The sequence below is a fragment of the Ovis aries genome, chromosome 7 (genome assembly GCF_016772045.2).
Source record: "Ovis aries strain OAR_USU_Benz2616 breed Rambouillet chromosome 7, ARS-UI_Ramb_v3.0, whole genome shotgun sequence".
NCBI classification, from domain to species: domain Eukaryota; kingdom Metazoa; phylum Chordata; class Mammalia; order Artiodactyla; family Bovidae; genus Ovis; species Ovis aries.
In genome coordinates, this window is record NC_056060.1 from 57058452 (window position 1) to 57080611 (window position 22160).

Genomic DNA, 22160 nt, shown 5'->3' on the forward strand with positions numbered 1-22160 from the left:
TAGACAGCCTTACTTTTCAGTAAAACTCTGGACACTGCACCAAGAGTGCAGGAACACTTTCCTATTTTGGGGTGTCTCCTCCACGTTTGCCCTCCCTCTTCTTTTCTCCAGACTCTTGGAAATTATATTTATATACTGGGAATGGTGCCAGGATAGCCTCTTCCACTGTTCTGGTTCTCACCTGTTAGTATAGAATATAACTAAGTTGCAGTCATACTTCAGGATAGATGGAACTGTGTTATATAACAATTAAAAATTAACATTTTAATGTGATAACTAATACCTCACTCTAGGAAAACTTTTAACTCAGATTTCTTTAAAATGTATGAATTTTATAAATGGGTATCTGTACTTGAGAACATACAATCTTTTTCTATACAGGATAAAAAGCCAATCTGTATTAAATACTTCAAAACAAACATTTGCTCTAATTTGTACAACAACAAAATTCCCCCAAACATTTAACTTACATTTTGCCTAAATGCAAAAAGTTAACCAGTACTAAAACTGGCGATGATTAGGACTTGTACCTAAGTTTTCCTCATGGATATTTATTCATTTTATTTTTTAAAAATAGAGACTGTCCTTTGGGTAGATAAAAAGGTCTGTAATTGGAATTTGTGTTGAAAAATGGAACTTTCACAGTAACACATGAATGTTTTCCACAGTTCAGATGATATTGATTACCGTGGTTCCACTACAACTCTTTATCAACCCACTGCAACATCCTATTCAGCAAGTCAGGTGCATCCATCTTCATCTCTGCCATGGCTGGGCAGTGGACAGACTAGCACTGGAGCTAGTGTGGTATGTCATTTACTATTAGGTATGGTTTCTGGATATGGACTCACTCAAAAATAGGTTTAAGTGACTTTGAAATAGGAATGGTGGGCTGCAGATCTGAGCCCTGACCAGTAGTTAGTACACCACAGTGACGATAGCTAGCATGCTATGAGTTTGTCTCAGGTGCATGCTTTTTTTTTTTCTCATAACAACCTAGGTGATTTGCATTTTATAAATGAGCAAACTGAGAGGCACATGGTGGTAAACAGAGACAGAAAGGAATTCGTGTCTACTCTGTGTTTGAAAAGTGCACCAATAACATTATTGTTAATCATGGTAGTCAAGGGGTCCCATTCTCATGTTCTGCTCTGAAGAATCTGGAGATAGTTCTGATTGTCCTCAGGGACGGGCACTTGGAGGAGAGTTCCCTTGATCCATAGATGAAGCCGCTCGGTGTCCTCACAGTCCACACAGACCAGGGCCAAGCCATCAAGTGACTGTGCTTCCCCAGCCTGTTCAGACAAGTGTCATGTATTTAGGGGGTCAGAAAATCCACAGCAGGGTTTATTTTAGTAATAATCCAGTGTGAGAGAATAAATGTTAAATTATAGAATTAGATGTGGCCTGAAGCATATCCTTCCTTATCTCTTCTGTGATGCCACAATATAAATTCATTTTCATCTTCTTTTAAAGCTTATGAAAAGAAATCTCCATAATGTTAAAAGAATGACGTCACACCCAGTCCATCAGTACTGTAAGTGTTTTATTCATCAACAAAGAACTGTGAGTGGCTTCTACCATTCTGAAGCTGGCTTATAGAATTGGAAGCAATGGAACCCTTTCTGTAGCTTTATGTCTTAAGTTTTTGCTTTTCCTCTTGTGTCTCAGATCTTACAGGTGCTCAGGATGGCAGTGTACGAATGTTTGAGTGGACACGACCTCAGCAGCTTGTCTGTTTCCGCCAAGCCGGCAATGCAAGAGTCACCAGATTATATTTTAATTCACAGGGCAACAAGGTTAGTTCTAGGGGGTTACTACTAAATTCATCGGAAAATAAGTGTGGGTATTTATGAATAAATGGCTAATAAAGCTACATCTAAAAACAAATTCAGTCACTATAAATTTAAGCTTAGCAGGCAGTGTAGTTTTGGGGGGCTCCAAAATCACTTCAGATGTTGGCAGCAGCCATGAAAGTAAAAGACACTTGCTCCTTGGAAGAAAAGCTGTGACCAACCTGCACAGCATATTAAAAAGCAGAGACTTCACTTTGCTGACAAACGTCTGTCTAGTCAAAGCTATGGTTTTTCCAGTAGTCATAGATAGATGTGAGAGTTGGACTATAAAGAAAGCTGAGCGCCAAAGAATTGATGCTTTTAAACTGTGGTGTTGGAGAAGACTCTTTAGTGTCTCTTGGACTGCAAAGAAATCCAGCCAGTCCATGCTAAAGGAAATCAGTCCTGAATATTCATTGGAAGGACTGATGCTGAAACTCCAATACTTTGGCCACCTGATGCAAAGAACTGACTCATTTGAAAAGACCCTGATGGTGGGAAGTATTGAAGGTAGGAGAAGAAGGGGATGACAGAGGATGAGATGGTTGGATGGCATCACTGACTCGATAGACATGAGCTTGAGCAAGGTCTGGAAGTTGGTGATGGACAGGGAAGCCTGTCCATGGAGTCACAGAGGGTGGATACAGTGAACAACTGAACTGAGGCAGTTTGGTGTTTGTTTATATAGCCCTTTGGCTCTCAATAAGAGCATAAATCCACAGACTTTTGTGTGGATCAACTAATTATCCACTTACAGATACACTAAATATTCTGTGATTGTAAAGAATTCTGTTTTTGTTGCATGTATTGATGGTGCCCCTGTGTGAAGTTAGGCACCTGAGAGAAACCAGGTTTTTTTTTCCCCCCTAAATTATACTACAGAAATTTGGAATAAAGCAGTGAAATAGGCATGGAAAAGCCTTTAAAAGGTGGCAGGATATCTGCAGTACTTGGGGTTTCCTGAGACCAACCTAGACAGCATATTAAAAAGCAGAGACATTACTTTGCCAACAAAGGTCCGTCTAGTCAAGGCTATGGTTTTTCCAGTGGTTATGTGTGGATGTGAGAGTTGGACTGTGAAGAAAGCTGAGCGCTGAAGAATTGATGCTTTTGAACTGTGGTGTTGGAGAAAACTCTTGAGAGTCCCTTGGACTGCAAGGAGATTCAACCAGTCCATCCTAAAGGAAATGAGTCCTGAATATTCATTGGAAGAACTGATGCTGAAGCTGAAACTCCAATACTTTGGCCACCTGATGTGAAGAACTGACTCATTGGAAAAGACCCTGAGCTGGGAAAGATTGAGGGCAGGAGGAGAAGGGGATGACAGAGGATGAGATGGCTGGATGCCATCACTGACTCGATGGACATGAGTTTGGGTAAACTCCGGGAGTTGATGATGGACAGGGAGGCCTGGCGTGCTGCAATTCACAGGGTTGCAATCTAGAGTCGGACACGACTGAGAGACTGGACTGAGAACTACAGCAGCAGGAACATACGTACAGGCAGGATGTTGGTAAAGTGGGACTGAGTGACTCTCCTCTTGATAAGTGATTTTAACTTTGACATAGCTACTCAGAAGCTGTGTTTAATATTCACACTATTCTTACAGTGTGGTGTTGCAGATGGAGAGGGTTTTCTGAGTATCTGGCAAGTAAACCAAACTGCGTCAAATCCTAAACCTTACATGGTAAGTATCACTCAGTATTCCCAGGGTACATGCAGAGGCTGCCTTGTTTGTGAAGTGTTTGTTTCAGACAGCAAATCCCACTGGTAGATCTTTTGGGAAAGGGACCACTCTGCCAGGAACCGTAGCCCAGCACCCATCATTGCCCTCCTTCTAGATCAGAATAACCAAAACTGTGGTTTGCACAGCCTCAAGGATGATCATTGTATTTGAAAATTTTTAGGGGCCTTCCCTGTGTGTAGTACTATTTAAGATACATTTTTATTATACTTTCATCCATTTTGAAATCTGTAACTTCCTAATGATAGAATTTTATAGTGATTCATTTTAGGTACTGTAATAAGAACCAGACAGTTCCATGCATGCCAGTTTGCTCCAGAATATTACTAGATTTTAAAATAACCAATCCCCATAGGCGACTTCATCCATTAATCCAAATCCTGTTTCAGTCATTTGATGATGCAGCTGAGCATGTCTGGAGATGATTCTCTTAAATTAATACATATAGACTGTGTCATAAAATCCTTATAGAAGTGGAAGTGACCTTCAATCTACCCTCTGGTCTTTGTCGTTTCTGTAATATACCAAAATAATTCCAAAGGGAAAAATGTCTGTTTTATTTTAAATACCCTGCTCCTTTTCCTGACTCCTCACCTCCAAGTTTCTGTTCTTCCACACCTGATCCAAAAAGGAGAGTCATGTCTGTCTCCGTAAGTGGTTTGCTACAGCTCTGGAACATCTTCAGGCAGTCTTGGGCAACCTTAAACCTGTGCATTATTTTGCAGGACCACTTTTACTTTGTTTTTTTATTATTGCTGTTTACCTGGAGTAAAGGCAGGGCCCACAGAGGTGGTATTAAGGTTATAGTTTGACTTGAGTCCTTCAGGTCTAAGACTAGATGGGCATATAGGAGTTGTTCCTCTTTGGGTGGTGGCTGTTTGTTTTGATTTAATATTATTAAAGCTTATTAAATGTATTTGAGATAAGCACTAAAATTGCCTGGGCCCTTAATTAAATTGCTTGCTTAAATTCATGTACTTGTTCTATCCCTTTGTTACATAATCTTAAAAAAAGTTGGTTGTTTTTACTAGCTTGTTTGATATTAGCCAAATAATGTGCAGATGACAGCAAATCCTATCATTTACTCTTTATTCTAGATTTTAAAAACTGTCTCCAGCTTTTGCATGTAGTAAATTATTAGCAGAGGTGTGTGTGTGTGTGTTTACCACATCTTACTGGGTTCTGACATAACAGCAGCTGCACTTCGTCCCCACAGAGCTGGCAGTGCCACAGTAAAGCCACAAGTGACTTTGCATTTGTTACCTCTTCAAGTCTAGTTGCCACATCTGGACACTCCAATGACAACAGGTGGGTTGACAAAGATGCAAACCAGGAATAAGCCTATTGTAGGCAGAAAGGCACTCTTGCTAGAAAGTATGGATTTCTATATTTAGTCAGGTTTTTCAACCTCAGAAATACAAAAACTTTGTTACAAATTCTTTTGAGCAGTTTTCCTTATCAGAAACAGGCCAAAATTACTCCCAATGTAATCTACTAATAAGTATGTGGAATTCTTTTTAACTGGTATTAAATACTGGCAGATTTTTGAGACTCTGTAGCATTCTCAACATTTTCTTTGCCTTCGATTGTTTTCATTGGCAGCATGTGCCCATGAACGATACCTCTCATTTCCCTGTGGTGTTGATGCCCAGGGATAGAGAAGTGTCTCTTCTACTCAGGAAATAATGTCTCATTTTCCCTGGAGTAATAATGGAAAAGAGATGAGATGGGGACGAGTCAGGTGGGACCATGTGAGACACAGAACCCTGTAGTTTGAAAAGGATAGACTCTTGGAAGAGATATATTCTCAGTCCTAACCTCTACCCTCATCCTAGTTGAGAATCACTGCTTTATAAATGTAAGTGAACCAAAAAACCATAAGACTCAATAAGTGAAAATATTTGATGTAAAGACATAGTTGATCCCAGTGATGACTTAGAACAACTTATCTATGATGTATTTTTATTAGAAATGTATGCCTCTGGGACACATTGATAACACCCGGAAACAGCCTCATTCATGGTGAGTCAACTCTTCGATTTTCATTATGCTATGAAAGAGTGCTTTCCTGGTTTTAACTAGTAAGTTCAGTGTGTATAGTTTGTTCAAGGGTTAAAAATGGAGAAATATATAGAATGAATAAAATTCTAAAAGTTAACTGGAATGCTGGCTGGCTTGCTGAGGTAACTATGTATGGTCACAGACATCCAGCTAGGCTAGAATAATCTTTGTGTTGTATTCCCTTCAGAAAATATAGTATGGGGAGTGGTGCTACTAACAAGTCTTCCCAGATGGTGCCAGTGGTAAAGAACCCACCTGCCAATGCAGCAGTCACAGGAGACAAGAGTTCGATCCCTGGGTTGGGAAGATCCCCTGAAGGAGGTCATGGCAATCCACTCCCGTTTTCTTGCCTGTGGAATCCCACGGACAGAGGGGCCTGAGGGACAGAGGGGCTTTAGTCCATATGGTCGCAGAGTCAAGGCTGTTGAAGGATTTAGTGGCAAAGTATTTATTGAGCTCAACAGAAATGAGATCATATTTTAAAGAATTAAACCTAACCGTAAAATGAAAGTTAACCTTATGATGAATTAGAAGTATGAACAATGCCAATTGAACATTATTCCTTTTGTGACATGTTTCCAGATTGCCATCCAAAAGATCAGTTTTCCACACAACGCCACCAAAAATGCTCAAAGCTCTAGTAAGTTTTGAGTTAAACAAAGCTAGGTGGACTTAAAAAAAAAAAGGTTTAAGATGAAGATGTATTATTTGAGAGATGTAATTTTCAATTTTGATTGAAAAATTCTTTTTTTAGTGAATAATTATTAACGTCTTTTAAATTAAGGCTTTAATCATATTAGAATGCAGAGAGTCCCAGGAAGGATAGCTTCTTAATTTGTAGCTGGGCGTTTTCACACTAGTGTAGTTTTAATTACTTCGTTAAGAAGAATAGTTGATTTACAATGTTAATTTCTGCTATATAGCAAAGAGATTCAGTTGTACCTACATTCTTTTCCATTATGGTTTATCACAGGATATTAAATATGGTTCCCTGCGCTCTAGTTTTTGATGAGGCTTTATATATGGAGAGGGACTGTGAAAGGGTGAATACTTGTCATTGGTGGGTATTAGTAAAGACATCGAGTATCACTGAGAAGCTTGTTCTCCTCTGTATTTTGGCTTCTGCATTCTTAGGAGACAGTATAGCTTAGTTAGAGCTTAGACTTCCTGTGTGTATGTGTGTTTTCGTACTGAGGTTATGAATAAGAAGTTTTTTCCTGTCAGTGCTTGCAGTCTTTTTACTTTGATCATGATTATAGAAATTTAGAAGGGAAACTGTGGCAGTAATTTCTGTATTACTGAAATCTGTATTTAAAAATTACCAGCAGTGCCAAAGTAGACATGGTTTGGGAAAGGCTCTTGATGTTTCTCTTCAGGTTTCACATGCCACGATCATGGTGCCACGGTGCTTCAGTATGCACCAAAACAGCAACTCCTCATATCTGGAGGCAGGAAAGGATACATCTGCATTTTTGACATCAGGCAGAGACAGCTAATGCACACATTCCAGGCGCATGACTCTGCTATTAAGGCACTGGCTCTCGACCCCTGTGAGGAGTATTTTACTACAGGTTCAGCAGAAGGTAACATCAAGGTGAGTGGGTATGAGAGATGTGCAAATGTGCTTTTATGTTTATCTTCTATCAAGGCTGATTGGGAAGGGGAACCACAGCAAAAAAACTCACCACCCTCTTTGTGTGAACACTGTCTGTCTCTTGCTTCCTTTCCTCCTTCCTTCTGTGTGGTTCTTGTTAGGACCTAGAAAACCAGATGAACTCAGTATACTCTCAGGTCATTAAAAAGCTTTAAGGAACTCTATGTGTTTAATTAACGCATGGAGTTTCTGGGGACCTCCTCCCCTCTCCCCATTTCTGTCTCCAGTCCCTGACTCTGTTTTGCACAGTTGAGGTTTCCAGATAAGTGAGGCAGTACTGTTCTTTTATACTGCCCCAGGGCCAAAGCTTAGTATGTTAGGAATGTATTTAATTGAACTAGAGATGGGGTTATATATGGTTAATATGAAATAAGAGGATGTGAAAAAAAGGAATTTGAAAGAAGGTACAGGGAACTGTAAGGATAGTAAATGAGCCCTGTTGAGTGGTGTTTCTATTAAATAAGCTGTTGGGAAGGAGGTAGTTGAGGGGGAAGTTTGGGCTTTAAAGAGGTCATTTGGGTTGGGAGAACGTAAGTGAAGGCCATGTTTTTGAAAGTTTCTCATCTCTTTCTGAAAAGACTTACACTTTTTGTTTTCACGTTTTCCTCTAAACTAGGTTTGGAGATTGACAGGCCATGGCCTAATTCATTCATTTAAAAATGAACACGCTAAACAGTCCATATTCAGGAACCTGGGGGCTGGAGTCATGCAGATCAACATCACCCAGGGCAACCGGATCTTCTCCTGTGGGGCAGACGGGACATTGAAAACCAGGGTTTTGCCCAGTGCTTTTAACATCCCTCATAGAATTCTTGACATTCTGTAGGCTTAAAGGTTGGGGCTTTATTTTTATAAACACTTCAGTTAAAAACACCCTGCAGAAATTATTAGGCATTTCTGCTTTCCAAGCAGTTGTTTACCCACTGAAAACAATACAGAGAATCTCTGTGTAGAATCTGATCGAAGGTGAGTGTTAGGCCGAGTTGTGCCTATGTGGGCTGGTAGAATGACTGTGCATGTAACCTTTTATCATGCTGACAATATTTAAATAAAGCAAAAACCTAGTATTGTATGAAGGTAGCTATTCTTCACAGCATTTAGCAAACCTGACTCAGAAAACAATCAAGGTTAGAAGTTAGCCTGTAACTAAGTTATAATAATGAGAAGACGTTTGCACCAAATCTAGGAAGAAAATGTTGCTGTTTCAGGTTTTTCTTCCTATTCTTACCACTGATTGTAGCATGCCTGCAGTCTCCTTTGTTGAATGAAGAACAGTCATAAGGAGTTTGAAGCTCCAGGTCACCAGAAACACTCTAAGCTTTGGAGCCATGTTCAGTGACTAGTTCTCTGCTGTGAGAGGTTGTTCCCATTCTTTCCTGCTGAATATTTTTCCTGTTAGTGTTTATACTGAGCTAGTACTGTAATTTGCAAATGAGTGCAAATTTAAATGCAATGTTTTCCTCACAGTTTGCACATTCACGTTTTTTGGACTGCTAGTTTTTCTATTTAAATATTTGCCTTCATGTTAGGAATGTAATAGTTGGACATGACATATTTGTAGTTAACCAAATCATACCAAGTTAATACTTCTTTTTTTAGTCCAGTTTAGTACTTTTTCTTTTCACTCTTCAAGGTTAAACACCCACAACATTTGAAGGCTATGTTGAAACTACACCAGTAGAGCATTTCATATCATAATTAAAATGAATGTTAGGCTTTTTGTGGCCAATAGTTGATGAGATTGGTGATATTATTTATTATCACAGCCTATTGTATAAACTATGCAGAGTTAAATATTATTTGCTTGAAAAATATTAGCCAATGTTGTCATATTTTGATGTACTTCTTGGTTATGACCAAACATATGTTCTTGAAATATTGAAACCAGTGTCTGTGTGTTTAAATGTTTACCAGCAAATTGTCTCATCATGTTAATGAGAATGTTTAATGCCTGTGCAGTAAATAGTAACATATAATGGCATCAAAGCACCTTTCTCTGAAGGCAGTGTGGTATTTAGGCTGTGAAATACATATGTAAAAGAAAAATAAATGTTATTTGTTAAGAGTTTTATCTCAGTTTGGTGTGGCATTCTTTGATAATATTTATAACAGTTGAGATCATTTTAACTTTAATAAAACTTTGCTTAACTATTGGAAAATTCTTAAGATATTGGGCAGTTCATTCATTTACAAATATTTACGAGTGCCTTCTATATGAGAAGCCATTTTAGGAAATGGGATATAGAGGTGACCAGACAGAAGGCACGCAATTTTGGGATTCAGTAGGGTAAGAACTAACATTACTTTATCTTCTTGTTGATTGAAGTTAGAGTGCATTTTGGTGTCCACACTGGTGAAGGAGCTAAGCTGGGGATGGTGCTCATGTGGAGGTGAAGAAAAGGGAGGATGCCTAAATATGTAGGAACACAAATGCGACAAAAATTGTAGGTATACACATACACTTACCGGGGCTTTCCCCAGTGGCTAAGCAGGTAAAGAATCCGCCTGCAACGCAGGAGACAAGTGTGTGATCCTTGGGTCAGGAGGATCCCCTGGAGGAGGAAATGGCAACCCGCTCCAGTATTCTTGCCTGGAAAATCCTAGGGACAAAGGAGTTTGGCGGGTGGCAGTTCATGGGGTGACAAAAGAGTTGGACATGACTGAGCATGCATCCATATACACTTAACCACAGTTCTGCATACAGTAACTTCTCTATGTTGCATTCTCTCCGTCACTGTATGTATGATACTAAAATAGTACCTGGTGATTTGGTCAATCTCTAAGGTAATAGAATTTTTCAAAATTGTAGAAGATGTACAATACTGTGTTAGGTGTGCAGTTGATGTATGGCAAAATCAATACAATATTGTAAAGTAATTAGCCTCCAATTAAAATAAATAAATTTAAATTTTAAAAAAGTGATTCAGTTATATGTATTTTTCCAGTTCTTTTCCATTATATTGAATGCAGTTCTCTGTGCTATACAGTAAATCCTTGTTTATCTATTTTATATATAGTGGTGTGTATCTGTTAATCCCATCCTCCTGATTTATCCCCCGTACCACCTTTCTATCCCCTTTGGTAACCGTAAGTTTGTTTTCTATGTCTGGAAGTCTGTTTGTTTTGTAAATAAGTTCATTTGTATTATTTTTTAGATTCCACATATAAATGATATCATTTGTCTTTCTCTGACGTTTACTTAGTATGAAAATCTGAAGGTCTATCCATATTACTGCAAATGGCAGTATTTCATTCTTTTCAATGGCTGCATAGTATCCCATTGTATATGTATACCATATTTTCTTTATTCATTCATCTGTTGTAAACAGTGCTGCAATGAACACTGGGTGCTTGTATTTTCAAATCAGAGTTTTCATCTTTTCTGGATATATGCCCAGGAGTGGGATTTCAGGATCATATATGCTAAATCTAGTTTTAGTTTTTTTTTTTGAGGAACGTCCATATTGTTTTCCATAATGGCTACTGGAATTTACATTCCAGCCCAACAGTGTAGGAGGGTTCCCATTTCTCCACACCCTCTCCAGCTCTTATTGTTTGTAGATTTTTGATGATGGCCATTCTGATCTGTGTAAAGTGATACTACTCCTGGGCATATATCCAGAGAAGACTATAACTCAAAAAGGTACATGCATCCCAATGTGCATTGCAGCACTGTTTCACAACAGCCAGAACATGGAGGCAACCTAAATGTTCATCAAAAGATGGATAAAGAAGATGTGGTGTGTATATATATACATATACACACACACACACACACACACACACCCAGAATATTATGCAGCCATAAAAAAAAACACCAAAATGCATTTGCAGCAACATGGATGGACCAAGAGATTGTTATACAGAATGAAGTCAGAGAAAGAAAGATAAATAGCATATGATACTGTTTTCTTGAGGAGTCTAAAAAAGGATGCAAATGAACTTATTTAACACAACAGAAGTAGAGTTACAGATGCAGTAAACAAACTTACGGTTACCAGTGGGGTAAGGGAAGGTAGGGATAAAGTGAAAGACTGGGATTGACGTGGACACAATACTATATATAAAATATTGGAGAAGACAGTGGCCCCCACTCCAGTGCTCTTGCCTAGAAAATCCCACGGATGGAGGAGCCTGGTGGGCTGTAGTCCATGGGGTCGCTGAGAGTCGGACACGACGGGGTGACTTCACTGTCACTTTCATGCATTGGAGAAGGAAGTGGCAACCCACTCCAGTGTTCTTGCCTGGAGAATCCCAAGGATGGGGGAGCCTGGTGGGCTGCCATCTGTGGGGTTGCATGGAGTCGGACACGACTGAAAACATAAGGACCAACTGTACAGTACAGAGAAGTCTACTCAGTACTCTAATGGCCTATATGGGAAAAGAATCTAAAAAAGTAGATATATTTTACTTGTTCTGAAGTCTTATTTTGTCTGAAATTAACATAGCTCTTTTAGTTTTCTTTCTCCATAGTTTACCTTTCTCTATTTCTTTACTTTTAATCTGTGTCTTTACTGTAGGTGTTGGGTCTTGGGTTTTGTTGTTGTTGTTGTTGTTTAAATCCTGTCTTTTACTGGTATATTTAGATCATTTACATTTAAAGTGATTATTGATAAGAAAATGGTAAATATTAATACAGCTATAACTGTTGTCCCTGTTGCACTTTAAAAAAATCTCTTCTGCCTTCGCTGATGTTAGTTGAGCATTTAATGTGATTCAACTTTATCTTCTCTTATTAAATCTATTATACTTCTGTAAAATGAGTTTAAGTGGCTGCTCTAAAATTTTTCTTATACATTTGCCACAAATTTAAGTTACTTTCAGGTAACATTATACCGCTTCATAGATAGTACACGTGAGCTATACTGTTCACAGTTGCTCTCTGCCACTTCTATAACATTGCTATCATTCACTTCCATTTTCCATCATCTCAGTACATTGTCTCTGTTATTACCTTTAACAGTTACATATGGAAATCAATTATGAATAAAAAAATAAGATCTTACCTACATTTATTTTTTCTATTTCTTTTCCATTCTTTATGTAGATATGAGTTTCTGATCCATATAATTTTCTATCTCTTGAAGAACTTTAACCATTTCTTGCAAGGCAGACCTGTTAGTGAGATTTCCACAGTTTTTGCTGGTCTGAAAGACAAAAAAATCCAGCATAATTCTTTTCCTTGTTTTTTTCTTTCCTTTTTTTTTTTTCTTTTTTTCCTTCTTTTTTCTCTGTACCATGTGGCTGGTGGGATTTTAGTTCCATGAACAGGGATTGAACTCAGGCCATAGCAGTGAAAACATCAATGCTAGAACCCCCCAAACAAACACATGAGGCATGGTTTCTATTGTTAGTGATAAATAGATTTCAAAATCCCTGTTTTATAGGTAAGACAGTTGAGACTCAAACTCTGCAATATAAGAATTCAAATGAGTTTCACTCCTCAATTCCAACCCACATAGCCCTGCATTGTTTTGTAAATATTGCCCTCAGTTCAGTTCAGTCGCTCAGTCCTGTCTGATTCCTTGCAACCCCATGAATTGCAGCACGCCAGGCCTCCCTGTCCATCACCAACTCCCGGAGTTCACTCAAACTCGTGTCCATCAAGTCGGCGATGCCATCCAGCCATCTCATCCTCTGTTGTCCCCTTCTCCTGCCCTCAATCCCTCCCGGCATCAGAGTCTTTTCTAGTGAGTCAACTCTTCACATGAGGTGGCCAGAGTATTGGAGTTTCAGTTTTAGCATCAGTCCTTCCAATGAACACCCAGGACTGATCTCCTTTAGATTCATGGACCTAACATTCCAGGTTCCTATGCAGTATTGCTCTTTACAGCATCGGACCTTGCTTCTATCACCAGTCACATCCACAACTGGGTATTGTTTTTGCTTTGGCTCCATCCCTTCATTCTTTCTGGTTATTTCTCCACTGATCTCCAGTAGCATATTGGGCACCTACTAACCTGGGGAGTTCCTCTTTCAGTATCCTACCATTTTGCCTTTTCATACTGTTCTTGGGGTTCTCAAGGCAAGAATACTGGTTTGCCATTCCCTTCTCCAATGGACCACATTCTGTCAGACCTCTCCACCATGACCTGTCTGTCTTGGGTGGCCCCACACAGCATGGCTTAGTTTCACTGAGTTAGACAAGACTGTGGTCTGTGTGATTAGATTGACTAGTTTTCTGTGAGTATGGTTTCAGTGTGTCTGCCCTCTGATGCCCTCTCGCAACACCTGGGTTTCTCCACAGATAATCTAAATACTTCACACAGATTCCCACGGACTCTGAGAAATATATGGTAGGCGTATTACTGATACTAGATGTTCATGGTGGATTCTTCAACTTAAGCTACACACACACACACCCACCCCCACCACTTTTAAGGGAACTAAGAGTTTGCAGGCTGACACAAAGAGTTAGAGGAAATAAGCTTGTGAGAGACTCTTATCCAGTCCCTAAAGGAAAACTGCCTCAGGCTACCTGTATAGGACAGGATCTGTTGCATATCTGTCAGCCACGCAGTTGTGTCCAACTCTTTGCGACCCCATGAACTGCAGCACGCTAGGCTTCCATGTCCAGCCCCTTTGATGAGGCCAGGGATCTGATTAGTCTGGTGGTCCGGCATATAAAGCACCGGGGGAAGTCACAGAGAGAACAAGACTAAGAAGTTTGCCTCAGGCATATTCCACTCAAATTCAAACCTAGGAAGCTAGCTTTGGCTAAGGCTCTGTTTGACCCAGGAACCTGAGGTGGGCAGGAATAGTGCTGTAACCTTGTGGACACTACCTGTAAGTATAATGGCACCACATTTGCTTAGGGCACCTGTAAGTCACAAGGCTTAGGGAGCTGTGAATGATAACCGCTGTGCTTAGGACCTGTCCTGCGGCAGGTATGGCACACCTTGGACTTTCAGGTGGCCAACTGCACAGGTAAATTTTCCAACACACACTGGAAGGAACAACAAAAAGCACATAATACTACACTCAGGGCAAAAGACTCAAGATCTCTAATTCCTGAAGGAATACCAATCAAAGGGACAAGGAGACATCAGATCCACCAGGCAAGTTAGGTATTGTCACAAGGCTACAGGCACTAAGTGCGGAAGAGGGCCTGGAGCAAAGGGAACCCCTGACACTGTTGGTGTGAAGGTTCACTGGCAACTCCCAGAAAAATGGACAGTCTTAGAATGCCTGCCAAAAAATTCTCGAGAGACTAAGCCTAGGCCCTGACATTCCCACCCCTGGGCTTAAACCCCTAGAAACCCATCATTCAGAAAGAGACGTGCACATTCACAGGCACTGCAGCAATATTCACAGGAGCCAAGATAGAGAAACTGGAAAATCCTCACTGATACGTTAGAGCTTCAACAAGATATGCTGCCTGTAAGGGATGGGCTATTACTCGGCCAGAGAAAACCCCAGTGAGAGATGGGGATGTTATGCCCCTGGAAGCCACAGGGATGGTAATTGAAGGATCCTATGCTCCAGAGACTCAGCCAGACAGCATAAGACCACAGGGCCCATGATGTCCCCCTCTGGACTGAAAAAAAATAAACATAGGATCGAATTTACACCCCAAAGAGAGACCCTGAGAATGTTCTATCTCATACCAAGAGAAACAGAAAAAAAAAAAGACAAATCCAGAAGTGAAGGGGGTGGGGATGAATTAGGGGGTCCAGGCTAACAGAAACAGAGAAATCTGTATCCATCATAGATGATCCACCAGAATTATCAGCTTGCTTACTTTCTTTCGTTTTTCACATACACACAGAAGTTTCTATCTCTGGCCCGACCACAGAAATGGCAATCTCTAAAGGTAATCCACAGAGATAGTCTCTTTCCTTCCTCATATACACTGAAAACTGGGTCAGACATAGATAATCCACAAGGACCTTGTTTTCAGCAGGGGGCATGACCTTCTGCAAGAAGCTCTGTGACCAAAAAACCCAGAAACATAGATACACCCTATAGTTACCATCATACCTGTATCAGAGGTCTGTACACTGACAAGCACAGAACAGCCAGTCAACTATACAACATAGGCACAATGTCAAAGGAAAAGAAAAGCAATTCCTACTGTATCCCCTCGAACCTACTTTATTTGATGTTTCTCCTATACCAGGAGTCTGTGCAGGCTTATGTCTCAGGTTGGGACAGGGTGAGGTCGAGACAGCCTGGCAGGGTGCCCTTCCTGGCGACCCCTTTTCAACCTCTAGTATCCGCTCAGCTCTGACTGGGACCAGAGTCTGGAGTGGAATCAAGGCCTGGAGGATCTTGGAAGCAATAGTCAACTGACCTCCACGCTTTCCTGGTGCTAAGGTTCCTAGCTCAAGCTTCCTTCCTGAAAGTGCAGCTTCCTAGGCACCTTGGTGTCTAGATCTGGGTGCTCTGAACCTGTTGGGATTAGTTAAAATGCAAGAGTGTATAGCTTTAAGGAGAGGAAGTTGTGGGACACAAGCCCCTAGGTGTTTGCTCAGACGCATTGTACCGGAAGGCACAGCCCAGGAACCTGGCATTCCCTAAGGCTCTGGTTGCACTAGGAACCCAAGGTGGATGTGGAAAAATGCTACCCGCTTGTGGACATGTCCCATCCGTACAACTGGACAGCCAGGGCTTAGGGGCACCTAGAGTCCACAGGGCATGGGGGGCTGTTAACCATAATGGCTGCCCTTAGGACTTATCCCGGGATGGGTATTGCAGAAATAAATTTTGGCCGAGATGGAACTTCAGGAAGTCAATTGCTACAGCTATATTATCTTCACACCTTTGAAGGAAAAATCAAAACCAGAAAACTTAAACCTCAGTAAGAAACCAAAATGCTTCCACATTCCTAATGACTGCAGGCATGTCCATTAGAAGGACGAGAAGAAATCAAATCCTACTGGTCTAGTTAGCATCCTCACAGGGCTACAAACAGTAACTGTGGGAGACTGCCTGGAGGAAAGGAACCCCACTGCCTATCCCTGGGAATATACATGGTCAATGCCCAGAAGAAAGGACAGCCTCCAAATACCTGCCCAAACACTGTCAAGAGAGGTCAGCCAAGGAGCTGACGTTTCTACACCTGGCTCTAGATTCCGAGAAATCTATCATTCAAGAAAACACAGGGACCCCAACATGCACTGCACTTCTAATCACAAAAGCCTCTCTGTTCCTTCTGTAGCTATTTCTCCACCCTTCTCCAGTAGCGCATTATGTACCTGCCACACTGGGGAGCTCATCTTTCAGTGCCACGTCTTTTTACCTTCTCATACCGTTCATGGGGTTCTCATGGCAAGAATGCTCAAGTAGTTTGCCATTCCCTTCTCCAGTGGACCAGATTGTGTCTAAACTCTCCATCATGACCCATATGTCTTGGTTGGCCCTACACGGCATGATCATAGTTTCACTGAGTTAGACAAGGTTGTGATCCATGTGATCAGTTAAGTCTACATGTGTATATGGTCCATATGTGTGTATGTTTACACATATAGATCAGTTAGGTGTATGTGTGTAATCATATAGCTGATTCAGTTTCTCTTCAGAAGAAGCAAACTTTGTAAAGCAACTATACGCCATTAAAAACTAATAAAACACAAAAAGTAAAATAAAATCCCCCAAACTCATAGACAAGAGAACTGGTTGGTGGTTGCAAGGGGAAGGTTGTTGGTAGTAGGGGAAAAAGAAGAAAGTGGTTATAAGGAACAAACTTTCAGTTATAGGTTAAGTCTTGAGTATTTAAGTTACAGCATGCTGAGTATAAATAATATAGATGAAAATACTGTATTGCTGATTTGTAAGCTGATAAGAGACTAGGTCTTGGAAGTTCTCACCACAATTTTTTTTTTTTTTTACCTGTCAGATGTTGGATATTAAGTAAACTTACTGTGATCATTTCACATTACATATATACATAAAATATGTATAAAGTCACTGTGTTACATGGATTAAAATTAATGTTATATTACAATTATATGTCCATAAAACTGGAGGAAAAATCCAACCAACAAATTAATTGCCTGCTCCCCCTAAACATGAAGTCTCAAATATGAAAATGGTCAATTTGTCAACTGCACATCCATATAGAAGAAATGTGAAAGGAATATCAAGGAAAATCAGTGTTTTAAGCCAAAAGAAAATGGTACCACAGGGAGGTCTGGACCTTCACAAAAGACCTAAGAACACAAGTAAGTATAGTGGGAAATTATATAAAGACTTTGACTTCACTATTTATCTCTGTTTAAAAGACAGTCAGATACCCTGAAGCAAAAATAACACAAACATTTCTGGTTTTATAACATATATACTGGTGAAATACATGACACCAATATAAAAGAGGCCAGGAGAGGAGAATGAAAGTATGTTGTCAAATACTGCACATAAAATGGTATATTGTTGAGGTGGACTGTGATAAAGATACACAGTTAAACTAAAGTGAAAGAACACAGAAAGAACTTATAACTGCTAAGCCAGAAAGGACATAAGGTGAAATTACATAAAAGTTTTCACTCCTCCAAAAGATAGCAGCACAAGGAAAAAAAGGGTGCAAAGGACACATGAGACAGCAGAAAGACAGTAGATGGAAACACAACATGTTGTGCATTGCATTAGATATAGATGGTGTAAACCTAAGGGGCCGAAAGGTAAATGGCTTCCTCTTGCAAGTTATGAAGTCTCTGTTGAAACTACTTGACTGTTGTTATAGCACAAGTGCAGCCACAGTCTATACATAAAGGAACGGAGGTAGCTGTGTGCCAATAAAATAGTGTTTTCAGAAACAGGCCATCTGCTGCGAGCCATAGCACTAAGCGCCGGCGGCTGCGAGCTGGCGCACTAAGCGCAGCCGAGAGGAGCTAACCCACGTCTGAGGTCAGGGGCAGCGGCCTAGAGTGCCAGGCTGCGACGGCGCAGGAACGGCCAAGAGGAGCTACCCTGCGTCGGAGGTCAGGGGCGGCGGCTGAGAGGAGCTACCTTGCGTCCGAGGTCAGTGGCGGCCGGGAGGAGACACCCCCCGTCCGAGGTCGGGGGCGGCAGTCGAGAGGAGCTACCCCCCCTCCGAGGTCAGTGGCGGCCTGGAGGAGACACCCCAAGTCCGAGGTCAGGGGCAGCAGCCGGGAGGAGACACCCCGCATCCGAGGTCAGGGGCGGCGGCCGGGAGGAACTACCCTGCCTCCGAGGTCAGTGGCGGCCGGGAGGAGACACCCCGCGTCCGAGGTCAGGGGTGGTGACCCTGCGGAGCTACCCCGAGCCTGAGGCCAGGGGCAGCAGCTGGGAGGAGCCACTCACGGCCGAGGCCAGGGCCAGCGGCCGGGAGGAGCAACCCGAGGAGTGGTGGCTCTGCCAGGCACAGGAGGGCCTAGAGGAGCTATCCCACTTTGAAGGTCAGGAACGCGGCGGTAAGGAGATACCCCTCGTCCAAGGTAAGGAGCAGCGGCTGTGCTTTGCTGGAGCAGCCGTGAAGAGATACCCCATGCCAAGGTAAGAGAAACCCAAGGACGATGGTAGGTGTTGCAAGAGGGCATCAGAGGGCAGACACACTGAAACCATACTCACAGAAAACTAGTCAATCTAATCACACTAGGACCAAAGCCTTGTCTAACTCAATGAAACCAAGCCATGCCTGCGGGGCAACCCAAGACAGGCGGGTCATGGTGGAGAGGCCTGACAGAATGTGGTCCACTGGAGAAGGGAATGGCAAACCACTTCAGTATTCTTGCCTTGAGAACCCCATGAACAGTATGAAAAGGCAAATGGTAGGATACTGAAAGAGGAACTCCCCAGGTCATTAGGTGCCCAATATGCTACTGGAGATCAGTGGGAGAAATAACTCCAGAAAGAATGAAGGGATGGAGCCAAAGCAAAAACAATACCCAGTTGTGCATGTGACTGGTGATAGAAGCAAGGTCCGATGCTGTAAAGAGCAATATTGCATAGGAACCTGGAATGTCAGGTCCATGAATCAAGGCAAATTGGAAGTGGTCAAACGAGATGGCAAGGGTTAACGTCAACATTCTAGGAATCAGCGAACTAAAGTGGACTGGAATGGGTGAATTTAACTCATGTGACCATTATATCTACTACTGCGGGCAGGAATCCCTCAGAAAAAATGGAGTAGCCATCATGGTCAACAAGAGTCTGAAATGCAATACTTGGATGCAATCTCAAAGATGACACAATGATCTCAGTTCGTCTCCAAGGCAAACCATTCAATATCATAGTTATCCAAGTCGATGCCCCAACCAGTAACACTGAAGAAGCTGAAGTTGAACGGTTTTATGAATACCTACAGGACCTTTTAGAACTAACACCCAAAAAAGATGTTCTTTTCATTATAGGGGACTGAAATGCAAAAGTAGGAAGTCAAGAACACCTGGAGTAGAGGCACATTTGGCCTTGGAATGCAGAATGAAGCAGGACAAAGACTAATAGAGTTTTGCCAAGAAAATGCACTGGTCATAGCAAACACCCTCTTCCAACAACACAAGAGAAGACTCTACACATGGACATCACCAGATGGTCAACACCGAAATCAGATTGATTATATTCTCTGCAGCAAAAGATGGAGAAGCTCTATACAGTCAACAAAAACAAGACCAGGAGCTGACTGTGGCTCAGATCATGAACTCCTTATTGCCAAATTCAGACTCAAATTGAAGAAAGTAGGGAAAAACCGCTAGACCATTCAGGTATGACCTAAATCAAATCCCTTATGATTATACAGTGGAAGAGAAATATATTTAAGGGCCTAGATCTGATAGATAGAGTGCCTGATGAACTATGGAATGAGGTTCATGACATTGTATAGGAGACAGGGATCAAAACCATCACCACGGAAAAGAAATGCAAAAAAGCAAAATGGCTGTCTGGGGAGGCCTTACAAATAGCTGTGAAAAGAAGAGAGGAGAAAAGCAAAGGAGAAAAGGAAAGATGTAAGCATCTGAATGCAGAGTTCCAAAGAATAGCAAGAAGAGATAAGAAAGCCTTCAGCGATCAATGCAAAGAAATAGAGGAAAACAACAAAGTGGGAAAGACTAGAGATCTCTTCAAGAAAATTAGAGATACCAAGGGAACATTTCATGCAAAGATGGGCTCGATAAAGGACAGAAATGGTATGGACCTAACAGAAGCAGAAGATATTAAGAAGAGATGGCAAGAATACACGGAAGAACTACAAAAAGGATCTTCACGACCCAGATAATCATGATGATGTGATCACTAATCTAGAGCCAGACATCTTGGAATGTGAAGTCAAGTGGGCCTTAGAAAGCATCACTATGAACAAAGCTAGTGGAAGTGATGGAATTCCAGTTGAGCTATTTCAAATCCTGAAAGATGATGCTGTGAAAGTGCTACACTCAATATGCCAGCAAATTTGGAAAACTCAGCAGTGGCCACAGGACTGGAAAAGGTCAGTTTTCATTCCAATCCCAAAGAAAGGCAATGCCAAAGAATGCTCAAACTACCGCACAATTGTACTCATCTCACATGCTAGTAAAGTAATGCTCAAAATTCTCCAAGCCAGGCTTCAGCAATACGTGAACTGTGAACTTCCTGATGTTCAAGCTGGTTTTAGAAAAGGCAGAGGAACCAGAGATCAAATTGCCAACATCTGCTGGATCACAGAAAAACATCTATTTCTGCTTTATTGACTATGCCAAAGCCTTTGACTGTGTGGATCACAATAAACTGTGGACAATTCTGAAAGAGATGGGAATACCAGGGAATACCTAACCTGCCTCTTGAGAAATCTGTATGCAGGTCAGAAAGCAACAGTTAGAACTGGACATGGAACAACAGACTGGTTCCAAATAGGAAAAGGAGTACGTCAAGGCTGTATATTGTCACCCTGCTTATTGAACTTATATGCAGAGTACATCATGAGAAACGCTGGACTGGAAGAAACACAAGCTGGAATCCAGATTGCCGGGAGAAATATCAATAACCTCAGATATGCAGATAACCCCACCCTTATGGCAGAAAGTGAAGAGGAGCTAAAAAGCCTCTTGATGTAAGTGAAAGAGTAAAGCGAAAAAGTTGGCTTAAAGCTCAACATTCAGATAACGAAGATCATGGCATCCAGTCCCATCACTTCATGGCAAATAGATGGGGAAACGGTAGAAACAGTGTGAGACTTTATTTTTTTGGGCTCCAAAATCACTGCAGATGGTGACTGCAGCCATGAAATTAAACGACGCTTACTCCTTGGAAGAAAAGTTATGACCAACCTAGATAGCATATTCAAAAGCAGAGACATTACTTTGCCGACTAAGGTCCGTCTAGTCAAGGCTATGGTTTTTCCTGTGGTTATGTATGGATGTGAGAGTTGGACTGAGAAGGTGGCTGAGCGCAGAAGAATTGATGCTTTTGAACTGTGGTGTTGGAGAAGACTCTTGAGAGTCCCTTGGACTGCAAGGAGAGCCAACCAGTCCATTCTGAAGGAGATCAGCCCTGGGATTTCTTTGGAAGGAATGATGCTAAAGCTGAAGCTCCAGTACTTTGGCCACCTCATGCGAAGAGTTGACTCATTGGAAAAGACTCTGATGCTGGGAGGGACTGGGGGCATGAGGAGAAGGAGACGACCAAGGATGAGATGGCTAGTTGGCATCAGGGACTCGATGGACGTGAGTCTGCGTAAACTCTGGGAGATGGTGATGGACAGGCAGGCCTGGCAAGCTGCGGTTCATGGGGTTGCAAAGAGTCGGACACGACTGAGCGACTGAACTGAACTGAACCAGGCCATAGTTTATTAGTCTCCCAAGTACCTCAATTCAGAAGTAAATATGGGGCATAAGTAAATATGGGGAAATAGCATGATCTATACATGCAGTCTACAACAAAGATTTCAGTAGGATACCCACAGATTAGAAGTAAAAGAATAGAAACAGATAGA

The 22160-nt window shown here is 41.5% G+C and overlaps 1 protein-coding gene across 7 annotated transcripts in view; it reads left to right on the top strand.

The window, feature by feature from the left end:
• The window catches only part of DMXL2 (Dmx like 2), a 172827-nt gene extending 163462 nt beyond the window's left edge, over positions 1-9365 (top strand). For all 7 annotated transcript variants that reach the window (XM_004010612.6, XM_004010611.6, XM_042252462.2 and 4 more), the window contains 8 exons: positions 669-807; positions 1477-1537; positions 1672-1799; positions 3445-3522; positions 4796-4887; positions 5549-5601; positions 7017-7234; positions 7911-9365. In XM_004010612.6, coding sequence (XP_004010661.1) covers positions 669-807; positions 1477-1537; positions 1672-1799; positions 3445-3522; positions 4796-4887; positions 5549-5601; positions 7017-7234; positions 7911-8120 — 979 coding nt within the window. In that variant the 3' untranslated portion in view covers positions 8121-9365. The remainder of the gene's footprint in view (positions 1-668; positions 808-1476; positions 1538-1671; positions 1800-3444; positions 3523-4795; positions 4888-5548; positions 5602-7016; positions 7235-7910) is intronic.
• The last annotated feature ends 12795 nt before the right edge of the window (positions 9366-22160 follow it).